This window comes from Sardina pilchardus, chromosome 4 (genome assembly GCF_963854185.1).
Source record: "Sardina pilchardus chromosome 4, fSarPil1.1, whole genome shotgun sequence".
NCBI classification, from domain to species: Eukaryota; Metazoa; Chordata; class Actinopteri; order Clupeiformes; family Clupeidae; genus Sardina; species Sardina pilchardus.
In genome coordinates, this window is record NC_084997.1 from 33231254 (window position 1) to 33248740 (window position 17487).

Genomic DNA, 17487 nt, shown 5'->3' on the forward strand with positions numbered 1-17487 from the left:
GATGTGGCGTCACCACCCATTGTCATGTGCCTAAGATCTCTGAGAAACCTGATCAGTGTGCATGCAGATATCCTGATGTGTTTCTGGCTTGTGCTGTTACTCGAGCCATGGCTAATCAAGGTGTTGATTCAGATTTTGTTTCCTTAGACAACACCTTCCTTGTGACACCTGAGGTCTCAGACAGTAGTTCCCCACCTTTACCTGTAGGGCAGTTAGAGACTGCTGGTGCTAACTCTGTCAGCCCAACTCAGGGTGATGGAAACTCAGATGTGGAGACTGAATCTGTGGAGGTAGTTCCTCCTGTGGATGTAAAAGATTCCTGTTGCCCCTCTACAGCCTACCCCTGCTGTGTCAAATCCATTTGAGCATCTCATTATTGACTGTGTGGGTCCCTTGCCACGTTCCAAGGCTGGACATAGCTATCCAGCAGCTGTTCCACTGAATTCTATCCATGCCAAATCTGATCTGAAGGCTCTTACTAATTTATGTCCACTTTTGGTATACCTAAGGTCATTCAGAGTGACCAAGGTTCCAACTTCATGTCAAAGCACTTCTCTAGGGTATTGCAAAAACTTAGAGCGAAGCATACATCTGAGTGCCGATCCTCAGAGCCAGGGTGCCCTTGAATGCTTCCATCAGACCTAAAAGTCTCTTTTGAGGTCTTACTGTGTCGAACTTGGGTCTGATTGGGAAGAGGGTCTCCCCTGGCTGCTCCTCGCCATTAGGGAGGTTGTCCTAGGAGCACAGGCTTCAGCCCGAATGAGTTAGTCTTTGGTCATGCTGTAGGAGGCTCGACGGCAGTATTGGCTGATGAGCGGTGTGCTGCGGAAGCGCCAGTCAATGTGTTGGATTATGTTAGCGGTTTCTGCTATCGTCTATGAAGCGAGGGCTGCTGCTAAAAGACACATGGGTAGGACCCAGTCCAAGTGCAGCGCTTGATTGATCGTTAAGCCAAACACCGCAGTTTTAAACCTGGTGATCAAGTTTTAGCTCTGTTGCCTCTTTTGAATAGCCCCTTTCAGGCTAAATTTGGTGGCCCTTATGAAATTGCTAAATGTTTTTCCGGTCATAATTATTTACTTGTCACTCCTGATCGGAGAAAGAATGTACAGGTTTGTCATATTAATCTTTTAAAACCGTACTATCCTTCAGTACCATCTACCTCTGTTGGCTTAATTGCCACCACACCTGTAGAGGGCCCCACAGGGTCTAGTGTTGCCTCCTCTACTGTGGGTACTGGTTGTGTGGACTTTCTCAGTGAAGAGCTGGAGGAAAGTGTGAAAGGTCCATCACAGGCGATTGTGGAGGGTTACCTTAGGAATTCGAAATTCCTAGCAGAGCTGCCTTTACATCTTTCCTACCTGTCTGAGAAACTGACATTATTGGGTTGATAGAGTCTTTCCCTTCTCTCTTTCCTGACGTTCCTTCGCGTGACATTGACCTTGGCGGGGCACCGCCCATTAAACAACATGCGTATTGTGTCAATCCCAGGAAGAGGAAATTGCTCCAGAAGGAAGTGAACTAACTTCCTGCAGTACCATGTTGTACCGTGTTATGCCATTCGGTGTCCGCAACGCACCTGCTACCTTTCAAAGACTTGTTAACCATGTTATGGCAGGAATGCATAATTGTGATGCTTACCTTGATGATGTGGTTCTTTATAGTGCCATCTGGACTGACCACTTAGTCTAGATTAGAGAACTGTTTACCCGTCTCACTACAGCTAACCTAACAATAAACCTGGCTAAATGTGAGTTTGGGGAGGCTAGGGTTACATAATTTGGCAAAGTAGTGAGAGGGGGACAAGTTCAGCCTGTAGAGGCTAAGATTGAGTCTATTTGTGATTTTCCAGTGCCTGAAAACTGCCGGGAACTCCAGAGATTTCTTGGCATGGCTTGGTACGACAGGGCTTTTTGTAAGAACTTTGCCTTTGTAGTTACACCTTCTTAGCCCCCAAAATCTCATTTGAGTAGTCTACCAACTGTCAGGAGGCATTTGAGAATGTCAAAGTCTTGTTAGCCACAGCCCCAGTGCTGTTGGCCCCAAACTAGATTGTCCTTTCAGTGTTACTGTTGATGCCAGTGAGAGTGGCGCTGGTGCGGTTCTTCTACAGTTGGGCTTGGATGGTGTGGCGCAGCCTGTATGTTACTTTTCAAAGAAATTCAACCATCATTAGCAAGTCTACTGTTGAACGGGACGCATTGGCTCTGATTCTCGTAGTTCAACATTTTGAGGTTTACTTGGGCTCATCTTCGAGTCCCATAGGCATATTCACCAACCGCAATCCTTTGGTGTTTATAGATCGAATGCGTAATCAAAACCAATGCATTATAAGGTGGAGCCTAATTCTTCAACAGTATCAGGACACACACACACACACACACACACACACACACACACACACGCAGGCACACACTCACACTCACACACACACACACACACACACACACACACACACAGATACACCCACAGAGAGAGAGAGAGAGAGAAAGAGAGAACACACACAGAATACACACAGATAACACAGAACACACACAGACACAGAGAGAGAGAGAGAAAGAAAGAGAACACACACAGAATGCACACAGAACTGAGCGGCGGTCATATTGTGTATAGCTTTGCGGTACATCTAGTTTTAGATATATTGCTGCTGGGCTATACTGTATGTCTTGAATGTCTGTTAACAGCTTATTGCTGTCATCGTGAAAATACAAGTCTTCATGAGTAAAAATAATCAGCCGTTTTGCTTGACCATCATGACTTGCAATGCTGAGCTGAAAGTTAATCAATGTTGATGTTGACATTAGTGTCAGCTTAGTTTGGCAAGTCAAATAGTACAGTAGACAAGAGACTGCAGGTTTTAAATCCATTTAAGTTCAGTGGAGTTTCAAATGTTTTTGTGCTCAACAGTACTTTCACTTCAACTGAATTATGCAGGATCATACTTTTTTGTGATGTTGTTTTGGTAAATAGTTGGTGTACATTGTGTTGTCAAATTAATTTCAGTGTATGGTAATTTTATGTGGACATAATGACCCATCGTTCCCCTGTGCAGGATGATGCTACTAAATATATTGTGTCTAAACAATGTATTGTGTCTCACAATACATTTCAATACATCCAGACATCATTTTCAGGGATAATGCCCTGTTATGTTTAGCCATGCCCTTATCGGGCGGACTGTCTTCATGCTTGGGTGATGATTTACAAGAAAAGACACAAAGTCCAACTCACTGAAAAGGGAGCACATGGCATTTGTATTTCATTTGATACTCGTCCGTGGCTGCAGTGCAGACATCCATGATGCGGGCTGTCATCGTGCTGCTGATCTCTCTCCTGTGCCTGGGCTCTGCTCAGGGTGGGAAGCTGCTAGTGATCCCATCCGACGGCAGCCCCTGGCGAGAAACAAAGCCCCTGGTGGAGGAACTGGGGAGGAGGGGCCACCAGGTGGTGGTGGTGATCCCAGAGGCCAGTCACAGCTTGGGCCCCTCTGAGCACACCACCACCCTGACCTTTCCCGTACCGTACACCAAGGAAAGCTATGGCGCCCGCTTAGACGAAGACCTGCACCGACTGATGGACACGGATGTCTCCACTACTGTGGGGAGGTTAAGGAACTATAGGGACAACCTGGACATGCTGAGTTACTACGTCTCGGTGACCTGTGAAAGCATGCTGTACAACAAGGAGCTGATGCAGACCTTACGGGACTACGAGTTTGATGCCCTCCTCATTCACCCATTTTGGACTAGTGGAATCATCATTGGGGCGTATCTGGACATTCCGTCGGTCTACATGAGTGGTCCTTATCCTTGCCCCCTTGACATTATATCCACGAGATGTCCTCACCCTGTTTCATATCTGCCACTACGATACACACACTACAGCAATCGCATGACCTTGTGGGAGAGGACCGTCAACTTGCTGAGGTCCTTCCTGGAGCCTGCGGCCTGCAGTCGTCTCTACGTTCATGCAGACAAGGTGGCGTCTGAATTCCTGCAGAGGGACACGTCAATTGTGGAGCTGGCGAGTAACGCAGCACTGTGGCTTGTTCGGTTCGACTTTACCTATGAGTTCCCCATGCCTCTGATGCCCAACATGATCATGATTGGTGGGATGAAAACCGGAAAGCCAAAACCCCTATCACAGGTGAGTTGGACTTGGCCTGCTTTATGATTGTATGCATGGGATTTGGCTCAATGTAATTCAAACCAGCTAATTAGCTAACAGCTAGTAACTGAAATAAAACCATGCCAATCTCTTGGTATGATGAAGAGTATGTGATGGGGTTATTTTAATATTTAATATTTTAATGTCCTGGATCCATGAAATATCTGGCCTTTGAAAATAAAAATCTGCCTCCTCTATGGGAATTTAACATAGGCGTTCCAATATACTTATGACCCCTGTATTTTAAGGACAACATTTATTTATTTACAATACATTATTCATTCACAAAGAAAATTGATGTCCTTAGAGTGTAACTGCACCCTAAAATATGTTTTTTGAGGTGCTGATTGATTGAAATTACTCATAAGTGGTGAACTACACTATTACCATGGTTAATATTGGGTATATATTACCAGGGTTTTCCGAGAAAAGTAAAATGCTATTGGAATGCTGACGTAGTCCTGCACTTCTCTGGCGAGTCTACGTAACCGGGTCGTTACAAATTAGGAGTGAAACGCCCCAACACCTACTGCCCTGATTAGCCTACCTGTGATAAGCCATGTCTGCAGCACTCATTCCCAGATTGACACAAAATCACCATGGTTGATTGGCTTCAACAGGGCTGCACTCCCTTCCAAATTTTCAGAACGTCCTTCCCATTTTGAAAGCCTTTTTCAGAAGTGTGACCATTCAAAGCGAAATCAGTCGTTTTGCGCACAACGTTATTTTGAGAAAATCAACAAGAACAAACTTTCGGGTTAAAATGTTGAATTTCACGTTTTCGCATACTTCGACTGCATACAGTCTACATTTTCATATCGTGAACGCATTTCACGGAAAAACATATGTTTTGACTGTTAAACCCGGCGAAGATTCAACACATTTGCTGTCATTCCCGTTGTGCACGTGCCGCTTAAAAAGGGGATTTATCCTCTTCTGGCATATCGTGACAGGAGAACCATGTCAACTTTGGATGCCGTTATCTTAGCGATAGTTTGTTTAATACCCTCGATACACATATCGTTGGAAAGCTTAGTTTATGGCCGTTCACGTGAGCACAATAACTTAATTTAGTAATTTTTACTGAAACGACTGGTTCCGCTTTACAGGGTCGCAAATGTGAAGTGGGTGGAGTTATGGGGTGCAGTTACATTTCAAAGGTTGAATATTTCCTCATGTTTTCATTTAAGGCATTAAGATCAATTTGCAAAAGATGATTTTATATTGTCAACTTTAGCATGTGTTCCAATACTTTTGGAGGGCACTGTATGTTATATTCGCAGCATACATTTACAGAGATTTCATAGGTGAGCATCCAGTTTCTACTGTATGGAGGAAGAAGAGGACACTATGGGTGTTACTTGATATGGTGCCTGGCCATAGCCAACTAAGACAATAGTGAGCAATCAAAAGCTCACACAGATGTAAATTAACAACACAAGGCCATTCATGCAGCCATTCATTTGCTTAAAAAATGCAAAAGGTTGGCCTTACAGACTAAGTCAATATTTGTAGTGTTTTAACAGAGTACGCTTATCCTTCGCTGACTGCGAATGCACACCAGTGAACTCGAAGTCCGTTGTCCTGTTGCCCTCTAGATAATCCCAGTGCGTAGTATATCATCTTTGAGTTAATAAATGCTAAAGTCAGATAAATATTTTTCTTTTCGGTTGGTATGTTTGACTCTGACAACAGACTGGTTGCACTCTGCCTGATGGGCTACAAAGTCCATTTGACAATAGATATTTGCATTATCGAGTGTACAAGAGGGCCTGCTTTTGTAGTGTAAGATGTGTTATATCTAGGACATGGTGTGGAATTGGTGGTAAACAGGGTCTTTCTGTTCCCTAATGCAACCTGTGGCCTGTGGATCGTGAACTGTGTGTGTGTCATGTTTTAATTTCAGGAGGTGGAGTTTGTGAATGGATCTGGAGGAGAGTATGTATTGTGTTTCCATTTCATTGTTGTAACTTCAGGAGGTGGAGAAGTGTGTCTATGGATCTGTTGGACACAGCTTTGTGGTCTTCACCCTGGGCTCAATGGTGTTGTATTGTAATTTCAGGAGGTGGAGAAGTTTGTGAATGGGTCTGGGGTTTGTGAGTTTGTACATGGATGTGAGGTTTGTGAACAGTATGTGTGTTGTGTTTTTATTCCAGGAGGTGGAGGAGTTTGTGAATGGATCTGGTGAACACGGCTTTGTGGTCTTCACGCTGGGCTCAATGGTGTCCCAGTTACCGGAGGAGAAGGCCCGAGCGTTCTTCGAGGCATTCCGGCAGATTCCACAGAGGGTGAGTGGGCATTTGGCAAATATGCTTGTGGTCATTGTTTTGGGTTCACCTACTGTAGTCTGCTTGCTTTAATGGTACACTATCCAAGATTTTCACCTTTACGATTCCAAATGGTAAATGACCTTGTAATAATAGAATCGCTCACCTAGCACAGCTACAGCATAGACGTAGCGAATCCCTACCAAGAAAACCATCCATGCAACTTCCGAAGTGGTGTCTTATTTTCTTGAAATAATAATTATTTATGAGTAGTATGTTGTTCATGTTGCAATAATTTTTTGGAGTAATTCAACAATGAACCATGAAATGTGTGCTTATATTGGATATGTGCAGCAAAGTAGCTCTCTTACTATTGCATTGACCTCCATTGTATTAAAATAGCACCACATGTGGTGCAAAGTGGTACTGCAGATCCAGTACAAGTTCAGTGGATTCATAGACAATATTTTCCAAAAATCATATCTCAATAAGTAAACTCAGGAACAAACCCAAATGGACGGATGATCCTCACATACAGAGTGATATAGCCTATGGTAAAAAAAAAGTCCTGTTAGCTGTCCACATGGTGAAATGAGAAGATGAAAAGGGGCTTTTTGAAAATGAAGCAGAATTTTTTTTTTTTTTTTTTGCTCTGACAATATGATAATGAAAACAACCAAAGTTATCACTATCATTATGGACATGACCTTATAGTCCATATATGCGAGGGAAAAAAATCTGATGAATTTATGTCACACACCTTTTGAACGAGAAGCCATCAAAGGGTCATGAAACCCATGAATAGGACTTCTTGCTATGATGTACAATGATGATTTTTACATAATTGAAAGCAGAAAGTTCAACATTGAAATTTGTATTTCTCCCATCTCAAGGCAAACTGAGGGAATGATGCACGACCATTCAAAATCATGACTGGTTTTCTAAAGGTACAAAGCTTAATGCTAATCGGTGAAGTGTCCCTTTAAGATATCTGCATACAGTAGGTTTGGTCTACAAACACCTGTGAATTTTTTCGGAGAGGGTCACCTGCCAAATTTTTCTGAAATTGGGTGATTTCACACGGAATGACCCACAGGTTGTTTTTTAAGGTATTCTGTCCCCACTAATGGCAGGATATGCCTTTGTTGTTCATTTGTGTCAAGATGTTATTTATAAGAATAACAATGTACTGTTGATGAAACTGATCCCTTGAGAGTGCATTGTGTACTTTGATGGTTTGAGTTGTATCGTCTTCCCCCAGGTTTTGTGGAGGTACACTGGACCCGTGCCTGAGAACGCCCCAAAGAATGTCAAACTCATGAAGTGGTTGCCTCAAAATGACCTTTTAGGTTTGTTCTATGCAACACAATTCATGTCTGTTTGATGAAAAACTTATATTCTGTTTAAATAAATAAAGAAATAAGACATAATGTGTTATGCTGACCCATTCAACGTTACTCTATGGTGTCATATTCTTTTTAGCGCAATGCTTGTTGAGCAACCATTTTGTGTCTGTGAATTCAGGTCACCCGAAGGCGAAGGCTTTCATCACACATGGAGGGTCCCATGGCATCTATGAGGGTATATATAACGGAATTCCCATGGTGACGATCCCACTGTTTGTTGACCAGGGTGACAACACACAGCGTATGGTTGCGCGTGGTGTTGCCGAGTCTTTGACCATTACTGATGTAACCACAGCCAAAGTATTGGAAGCACTCAACAAAGTCATTGGTGACAAGAGGTACAATGTGTTACATTGTAAACTGCCATTTGCAGAAGCATCTTAATTCTCTGTTTGATGGGGTGAATATGACACCGCATTAAAAAAGTATTTTTTTCCTGAATTCTCTAGTTACAAGGCAAATATGATGAAGCTGTCGGCTGTGCACAAGGACCGTCCGATTGAACCTCTTGACCTGGCCGTCTTCTGGACCGAGTTTGTAATGAGACACAAAGGAGCGGACCACTTGCGGTCCACTGCCCACGAGCTGAGCTGGGTCCAGTACCACAGCCTTGACGTGATCGCGTTGCTAACAACCATCATACTCACAGTTGTTCTTGTCACCATTAAATGTTGTATGTTCTGCTTTAGGAAGTGCACAGGAAAGTCAAACCAAAACAAAAATAAGAGAGAATAGTTGACAAGTAGTTTTGTTTGTGAGTTAGTGAATAGCACTTTGGCACAATATAGACTAATAGTAGCACTAAATACACTTGTTTACAGGTTAAAGCCAAACTAGAATTGCTCTCAGTGTCCCCCTTTGGTTGAGAAGCGCGATAACAAACAGACATGTATATCTTTGGAACAAAGTGTGATCATAACGCACATAACTGATATTCCTGTAGTATAGTAGCTCTTCAAAGTAGCTCTTCTGCGTTTGACTTCAGAAGGGGAAACTCCGAAACAAGAAAGTTGCTAGGTCGAAACTAGAAAGTTGCGAGGTCAGTAATCACCAACAGATAGCAGCTCAGACAAGGGCAGAAGTGTTGTTTGCCATGTTATGAGGTAATGTGCCATCAAAATGATTTTGGAAACGTTATGTTAAGGTAAAAAACACTGATAAGGGTGCATTTAACACCACCTATCTCCTTGATGTAGCCTGATGTATTTGGAAAAAATGATATTTGAAAGTGAAACTTAAGGCTTGGGAAATTCCAACTATACTGCTGTGTGTTTTGTTCTGTAATGCTTTACAGCTTTATTATTCCGCCACTAGGAGGCACTGTAACAGAATGTATGTGTGTGCAGTGACGTACTATGTTAGATGAAGAAGAATGTATGAGTTGGATACACACGTTATGCTACTGCTCGAAGTTACCAGTAAAGCTATTTGCTAAAGTACTATTTGCCGTTATTCTGAAGCTCCACTACACCACAAATTGGCGATGAGGATTTTTCTACAAAGTTTGCCAAGATGTCTGTACACGTTCCTGCGCCTGCACCGTTTTTGCCTTGCCCTGGAGTTCCATCCATGCAGTTCGACATGTGGCTCCGTATATTCAACAACTACTTGACCGTGATAAATGTAACTGGGAATACTTGGCCGACAGCCCGCAACAGAGCAACTTTACTACCTTGGCGCTGAAGGACAGAGAATTTTCTATTCGCTGCCCGACACAGGAACAACGTTGGATGAGGCTGTCGCAGCGCTACAAAAGCACTTCATTCCCAAGGTAAATGTCGTAGTGGAGCGACATACTTTCTGTAAGCGTTCACAGCTACCACATGAGACTGTAGTTCAGTATTTAGCTGCCCTTCGTGAGCTAGCTGTGAAGTGTGAATTGATCGCGAGCAAGTGGAGAATGAATGGAGGTGAATGGAGTTTCTCCTAAAATCCACTTTTCTCTGGATATAATTTTTTGTGTAGAAATTGGAATATTTTATGTGAAAGGGGGGTCAAAGAATATATACACAGCGGGGTATTCAATTTTTTAAGTCCCTTAATTAAAAGCCTTTCAAACATGTCAATGACGTCATTCATTAGCAGGATACTAGTGTGTTATGGACAACAACGACCAAGCCTGTGAGAAACCAAAGGGCCATAAGTAATTGTTCATTCAACTTTCGACCTATAACCCATATTGAGCTTGCAGAAACTATAATCCAATCATTGATTTTTTAATGACAATCAGGTGAAACAGACCAATTTAGCCGTCTAGCCCCATAGACCCCCATTGTTTGATCACTTGCTTGTGATCACCCCTAGTGGAACTGCAGGTACAGTGCAGGTACAATGGAGTTATTAGCGAGTGGACCGGCTCTCCATAAATGGGCTCTGCCTGTGCCATGTGCTCCTGTGTTTACTCCCTGTGTCCTGTGCCATGTGCTCCTGTTTACTTAATTTGACCATTCTGCCGCCATAATATCGTACAGTATGTCATTTGATCTCTGGATGGGTTCATATCAATCTTGCAGATGGCTCTGAATGTGTATGGTTTTTGATCAGCTAATACAGCTTCATTTTCAGGGATATCAACCTGTTGTGTACCCTTTTACCTATTTGACTGGCTGTCGTCACTGTGTAATAGTTAACCAAAACAAATACAAAGTCCAACTCATTGAAAGGTGAGCATACAGTATTTCTAAGTCATTTGAGACTCCTCCGTGGCTGCAGTGCAGACATCCATGATGCGGGCTGTCATCGTGCTGCTGATCTCTCTCCTGTGCCTGGGCTCTGCTCAGGGTGGGAAGCTGCTAGTGATCCCATTAGACGGCAGCCCCTGGAGAGGGATGAAGCTCCTGGTGGAGGAATTGGGGAGGAGGGGTCACCAGGTGGTGGTGGTGATCCCAGAGGTCAGTCACAGCTTGGGCCCCTCTAAGAACACCACCACCCTGACCTTTTCCGTACCATACACCCAGGAAAGCTTTGACACAGACTTAGATGAAGACATGTTCCAATTTATGACCACAGATGTCTCCACTGATGTAGCAAAGTTTAGGAACTACTGGAGCACCCTGGACACGCTGAGTGGTTTTACCATAATGACCTGTGAAAGCATGCTGTACAACAAGGAGCTGATGCAGACCTTACGGGACTACGAGTTTGATGCTCTGCTCACCGACCCTTTCTGGCCTGTTGGAGTCATCATTGGGAATTACCTGGACATTCCGTCCGTCTACATGAGTGGTCCTTATCCTTGCCCCCTTGACATTATATCCACCAGATGTCCTCACCCGGCTTCATATCTGCCACAACGCTTCACACACTACAGCAATCGCATGACCTTGTGGGAGAGGACCGTCAACCTGCTGAGGTCCGTACTGGAGCCTGCGGCCTGCAGTCGTCTTTACGCTCATGCAGACAAGATGGCGTCTGATTTCCTGCAGAAAGACACATCCATTGTGGAGCTGGCGAGTAACGCAGCACTGTGGCTTGTTCGGTTTGACTTTACCTATGAGTTCCCCATGCCTCTGATGCCCAACATGGTCATGATTGGTGGGATGAAAGCAGGAAAGCCAAAACCCCTACCACAGGTGAGTTGGACTTGGCCTGCTTTATTTTTATTTTTTTATGTTTGAGTAGATGGGATTTGGCCCAAGTGACTTGCACTTTAGATCAATTTACGGATGAGTGGGAGTACATACATTGAATTGACATCAAAGTCATGTCGTCCGGATGTGTTTTGAGAAAGTTCGATTTAACCGTTTTTAGCCAAAACTTGTTAGCCTAGAAGTGATCCGGGCATGTCGTTTCGCTGTTACAAAACACTATTTTTATACCTCTTCTACAGTTCCAAACAACATGACATTTACGTGGTAGTGAGTAGAGGGTCCCTAAAACCAAACCGAAGTATCCAAGGTCTTTATGTGGTCGGATAGAGAGTCCAGAATGAAGAATCAAGCCAGTACCTTTCCGGGAATGTTGCTACTGAAATCGATTCCTACGGACTTTCCCCTAAAGATGGCAGCTGCAGCTCCATTTCCATTTTAGGTTTGTTCTATGCAACGCAGTTCATGTCTGATGGAAAAACAAGTTGTTGCTGTTACAATAAATAAATAAGTAAAACAATGTGTTATTTTGACCCATTCAACGTTACTCTATGGTGTCATATTCTATTTTTCTATTCAGGTCACCCGAAGGCGAAGGCTTTCATCACACATGGAGGGACCCATGGTATCTATGAGGGTATATATAGTGGTGTTCCCATGGTGACGATCCCACTATTTATTGACCAGGGTGACAATGCCCAGCGCATGGTTGCGCGTGGTGTTGCCGAGTCTTTGCCCATTGCTGACGTGACCACAGCCAAAGTGTTGGAAGCACTCAACAAAGTCATTGGTGACAAGAGGTACGGTGTGTTTCATTGTAAACTGGCATTTGCAGAAGCATCTTAATTCTCTGTTTGATGGGTTGAATATGACACCGCATAAAAACAACTTTTTTCCTGAATTCTCTAGCTACAAGGCAAATATGATGAAGCTGTCGGCTGTGCACAAGGACCGTCCGATTGAACCTCTTGACCTGGCCGTCTTCTGGACCGAGTTTGTAATGAGACACAAAGGAGCGGACCACTTGCGGTCCACTGCCCACGAGCTGAGCTGGGTCCAGTACCACAGCCTTGATGTGATCGCGTTGCTAACAACCGCCATACTCACTCTTGTTCTTGTCACCATTAAATGTTGTACGTTCTGTTTTAGGAAGTGCACAGGAAAGTCAAACAAAACAAAAATAAGAGAGAATAGTTGACAAGTAGTTTTGTTTGTGAGTGAGTGAATAGCTCTTTGGCACAATATAGACTAATAGTAGCACAGTATACACTTACTTATAAGTACAATAACAAACAAACTGAATATACATATATTGCAACAAAGTATGAACATAACTCCACCTATAGTATCTCTTTTTGGAAAAATATATATTTGAAAGCGAAACTGTAGGCTTGGGAAATTCCAATACTGTTGTTGTTATAGGGCTTGTCCTTTAGTCGAAGTTGCCATGTGTGTTGGCAATGGGTGAAGAGTACTATATGTGAGCTGTCTGGTGTACGGTGTACATTTTAGGACATCCTCAGACTCAGGTGTCAGACTCAGAAAAACATCCGTCATCCTCAGACAAAACTGCCTCAGCGTCAGAAAAACCTCTGTCATCTTCAGGCAAAACTGTGTCAGCGTCAGAAAAAACCTTGTCATCCTCAGACTCAGGTGTCAGACTCAGGAAAACTACCGTCATCTTCAGACAAAACTGCCTCAGCGTCAGAAAAACATTGTCATCCTCAGACAAAACTGTGTCAGCGTCAGAAAAACCTCTCTCATCCTCAGACAAAATTGCGTCAGAAAAACCTCTGTCAGAAAAACCTCTCTCATCCTCAGACAAAACTTTCTCAGCGTCAAAAAAAACTCTGTCATCCTCAGACAACCGTGTCAGAAAAACCTCTCTCATCCTCAGACAAAACTTTCTCAGCGTCGGAAAAATCTCTGTCATTCTCAGACAAAACCGTGTCAGAAAAACCTCTCTCATCGTCAGACAAAACTTTCTCAGCGTCGGAAAAAACTTTGTCATTCTCAGACAAAACCGTGTCAGAAAAACCTCTCTCATCGTCAGACAAAACTTTCTCAGCGTCGGAAAAAACTTTGTCATCCTCAGACAAAACCGTGTCAGGAAAACCTCTCTCATCCTCAGACAGAACTTTCTCAGCGTCAGAAAAAACTCTCTCATCCTCAGACAAAACTGACAAAACATACAAACATAATTGAGATTACAGTATTTCTGTCTAAAATCATGCATGATAGGCCTACCAATTAATCATTCCATAGGGCACGGAATGAATAATTTAATTAGTCTGTGAACCGAGCTAACTAGCTAGCGGACGCTAGCTTAAAAAGCAATGGAAGTGAATGGCAGTAACCATGACAATATAGCTATGCGCTGCTAGGTCACTAACAGTTGAAAGACTCCGCTTAAACTGTATATACCGTTGCAAGTTCACTTGAGTATACCCACTTTACCTAATGTCACTAATGTTATTCGGGTAGTTGTCATTTCAAAGAATGACACAGCTCCGTTTAAAATGTTACCTTAGCTAGGCGGCTAGCTAGCTAGCCAGCAACCAGACAGTAACCAACAGCAGCATGGTCTGATATTAAGTTATTTTCTTAACAAATCCATACACTAAAAAATACACTATTAGGCTTGAAATGATCGGGAAAACTTACAGATTATGACAAAATATTCCAAAATACCGTCAACAAATCCAGAAAGCCATAATGACCAATTTATTGATAACATTCCACAAGTATCCCATTGATATTAATGCAGCGAGGGCGTAGCCTACTGTCTGGTTGCTGGCTAGCTAGCTAGCCGCCTAGCTAGGTAACATTTTAACAGGTTGCAACGTGATCTCACAGCTCATCGTAATAAATCATACGACTGAGCCACCGCTCACTATCGTTTAATTGTTTACGATCCAATCGTACACAATAGTACGATCGTAGGCTGCAGGAGCGCCCGCAGGTATCATCAGACTAATCAACAACGAGAGAGAATGTCTCCTGCGTAAATGTCCAACTCTGCACAGTATCCCATTAACTGCATGACAGCACTGTAAAGTAACGTTATCAAAATCAACTTAATGCAGAACTACACGCCTTCTTTTGTTTGACCAGCTAACTAAAGTTAATTACAGCGCATACACGCGCAGACACACAAGCTGGTTATCAGAAAACAAAGCTAATTCTCTAATCAAGACATCATAGCTATAGAACTAAAACAGAAATGATTTGGAGGGGGATTCATTCATTCATTCATTCATTCATTCATTCATTCTTGTAGTACGAGCCACTCGACGAGAAAAAGCACCGTGATTCTAGTAAAAGATAGAAAAGCACCGTGAATCTAGCGCAAATAGAACGTGATACCGGATGTACCGGATGCATCGGTTGTTATCAGAGGCGGCTAAGGCGTGTTCACACGAGGAGGATTTTTCACCGGTTGCGGGTGGATGTTTTACATTGTATTCCTATGATACAGAGAGGTTTTCTTAAAAAAGGTACTGGGCGCTTTTTAAACCACCGCCACCGGCGTTTTTTTCCACCTACCCCGGGTGGTTTTCAAGTTGAGAAATTTCTACTCTCCAAGAAAAAACACCCCGCGTCAAGTGTTTTTTTGACAGCTGACCAATGAACGAGAATTTGCGTCATAGTGAAAGTTCTTTTTTCAGAAAAAAAAAAATGGCGACCAAAACAAAGTAAAAAGATGCCAGCCGATCAGCTAGTTGTTCTTGTGAGTGAACATGTAGAGCTATACGACATGACCAACAAGTTATACCACAACATTTACCATAAGGAGACCATCTGTAGGTCGATTGGTGGGATTTTGGGCCATAATTGTAACAATTAATTCTCCGTTTTCATCCGCTCACCTGGCAAGCTAATAAGCTAACCATTAGCAATCACGTAACGGTACTTGTGCTCTAGAACGGCAGTTGTCATGGGAATTGAAATTAACGTTCGGTGCTGTTTTGGGGGAATAAAAAAAACCCTGTCGGCTTTCTATCTTTAAAAAAAAACACCCAGGTCAAGTGTTTTCTGTAAATAAAAACCTCCTCGTGTGAACACCTCCTAAAAGTTCGCTTTTATCTTTTCAAAACAAAAGTCACGATTTAATGAAGATGTTAAGAGTAATGAAACGAACTTTTGATTTAGCTTTTGATTGACTAACCTGAACATATGTGAAACAAATAATTTCTAAAAAAATACTTGGATGTTCAGCAACGTAGTTGTTCAGAATAATCAAACTAACTTTTGATTTAGCTTTTGATTTGACTAAACCTATGTGAAACAAATAATTTACTAAAATACTTGATAAATATCCATCAATGTATTCATTTATATAGCTCTTCTTATATGTTAAGATTTGTATAGTATTGTTTATTTTCATGAGGCTGTTAATACATTTGTCTTGTATTTTATATCAACTTATAATTGTAAGTATATCATGTATAATATGGTATAATCACATTAAAGTAGTTGAGCTAAGAAAACTAAGTCTTGTACCCCTCAACATGGGGGTGAGATGGCATCCCTATTTCATTACCTTTCTGAAAATGTACAATTTATATTGACTGACTTGTCTGGGTGGCGTACGGGCATGATCTTGTGCCCACCGCATCATATACAATGGTATGGTATGATAACATTAAAGTAGTTGAGCTGAGAAAATTAAGTCTTGTGCCCCCTCAATATGGGGGTGAGATGGCATCCCTATTTCATTACCTTTCTGAAAATGTACAATTTATGTGGACTGACTTGTTTGGGTGGCGTACGGGCATCATCTTGTGCCCACCGCTTCATATACAATGGTATGGTATAATACCATTAAAGTAGGTGAACTGACAATACTGAGTGTTGTGCCCCCTCAACATGGGGGTGAAATGGCATCCCTATTTCATTACCTTTCTGAAAATGTACAATTTATGTGGACTGACTTGTCTGGGTGGCGTACGGGCATCATCTTGTGCCCACCGCGCCATATACAATGGTATGGTATGATACCATTAAAGTAGGTGAACTGAGAATACTGAGTGTTGTGCCCCCTTAACATGGGGGTGAAATGGCATCCCTATTTCATTACCTTTCTGAAAATGTATAATTTATGTGGACTGATGTGTCTGGGTGGCGTACGGGCATCATCTTGTGCCCACCGCGTCATATACAATGGTATGGTATAATACCATTAAAGTAGGTGAACTGACAATACTGAGTGTTGTGCCCCCTCAACATGGGGGTGAAATGGCATCCCTATTTCATTACCTTTCTGAAAATGTACAATTTATGTGGACTGACTTGTCTGGGTGGCGTACGGGCATCATCTTGTGCCCACCGCGTCATATACAATGGTATGGTAAAATACCATTAAAGTAGATGAACTGACAATACTGAGTGTTGTGCCCCCTCAACATGGGGGTGAAATGGCATCCCTATTTCATTACCTTTCTGAAAATGTACAATTTATGTGGACTGACTTGTCTGGGTGGCGTACGGGCATCATCTTGTGCCCACCGCGTCATATACAATGGTATGGTAAAATACCATTAAAGTAGATGAACTGAGAATACTGAGTGTTGTGCCCCCTCAACATGGGGGTGAAATGGCATCCCTATTTCATTACCTTTCTGAAAATGTACAATTTATGTGCACTGACTTGTCTGGGTGGCGTACGGGCATCATCTTGTGCCCACCGCGTCATATACAATGGTATGGTAAAATACCATTAAAGTAGATGAACTGAGAATACTGAGTGTTGTGCCCCCTCAACATGGGGGTGAAATGGCATCCCTATTTCATTACCTTTCTGAAAATGTACAATTTATGTGGACTGACTTGTCTGGGTGGCGTACGGGCATCATCTTGTGCCCACCGCGTCATATACAATGGTATGGTATAATACCATTAAAGTAGGTGAACTGACAATACTGAGTGTTGTGCCCCCTCAACATGGGGGTGAAATGGCATCCCTATTTCATTACCTTTCTGAAAATGTACAATTTATGTGGACTGACTTGTCTGGGTGGCGTACGGGCATCATCTTGTGCCCACCGTGCCATATAC

At 42.7% G+C, this 17487-nt stretch overlaps 3 protein-coding genes across 3 annotated transcripts in view; all 3 read left to right on the plus strand.

Moving 5' to 3' along the window:
- The first annotated feature begins 3271 nt into the window (after window positions 1-3271).
- LOC134078873 (UDP-glucuronosyltransferase 1-6-like) lies at window positions 3272-9279 on the plus strand. The gene is made up of 5 exons (XM_062535040.1): window positions 3272-4149; window positions 6327-6458; window positions 7699-7786; window positions 7962-8181; window positions 8293-9279. Exons 1-5 carry the CDS (start codon window positions 3301-3303, stop codon window positions 8576-8578), a joined length of 1575 nt encoding a protein of 524 aa, XP_062391024.1. The 5' UTR covers window positions 3272-3300; the 3' UTR covers window positions 8579-9279.
- Window positions 9280-9431: 152 nt separating this feature from the next.
- Window positions 9432-17487, plus strand: part of LOC134078872 (UDP-glucuronosyltransferase 1-6-like) — a 45623-nt gene continuing 37567 nt past the window's right edge. Inside the window, exon 1 of the mRNA XM_062535039.1 lies at window positions 9432-9614. The gene's annotated coding sequence lies outside the window, so the exon portion shown is untranslated. The remainder of the gene's footprint in view (window positions 9615-17487) is intronic.
- On the plus strand, window positions 9608-12919 carry LOC134079003 (UDP-glucuronosyltransferase 1-6-like). Its single transcript, XM_062535168.1, has 3 exons — window positions 9608-11419; window positions 12011-12230; window positions 12340-12919. Exons 1-3 carry the CDS (start codon window positions 10567-10569, stop codon window positions 12626-12628), a joined length of 1362 nt encoding a protein of 453 aa, XP_062391152.1. The 5' UTR covers window positions 9608-10566; the 3' UTR covers window positions 12629-12919.

Excerpts from the sequence above, each read along its gene's own strand:
- LOC134078873 (XM_062535040.1), top strand. The coding sequence starts at position 3,301 with ATGATGCGGGCTGTCATCGTGCTGCTGATCTCTCTCCTGTGCCTGGGC. Across the intron at positions 4,150-6,326 it reads AGCCAAAACCCCTATCACAG|GAGGTGGAGGAGTTTGTGAA; the intron begins GTGAGTTGGACT and ends TTTTTATTCCAG. Across the intron at positions 7,787-7,961 it reads GCCTCAAAATGACCTTTTAG|GTCACCCGAAGGCGAAGGCT; the intron begins GTTTGTTCTATG and ends CTGTGAATTCAG.
- LOC134079003 (XM_062535168.1), top strand. The coding sequence starts at position 10,567 with ATGATGCGGGCTGTCATCGTGCTGCTGATCTCTCTCCTGTGCCTGGGC. Across the intron at positions 11,420-12,010 it reads AAAACCCCTACCACAGGTGA|GTCACCCGAAGGCGAAGGCT; the intron begins GTTGGACTTGGC and ends TTTTCTATTCAG. Across the intron at positions 12,231-12,339 it reads AAAGTCATTGGTGACAAGAG|CTACAAGGCAAATATGATGA; the intron begins GTACGGTGTGTT and ends TGAATTCTCTAG.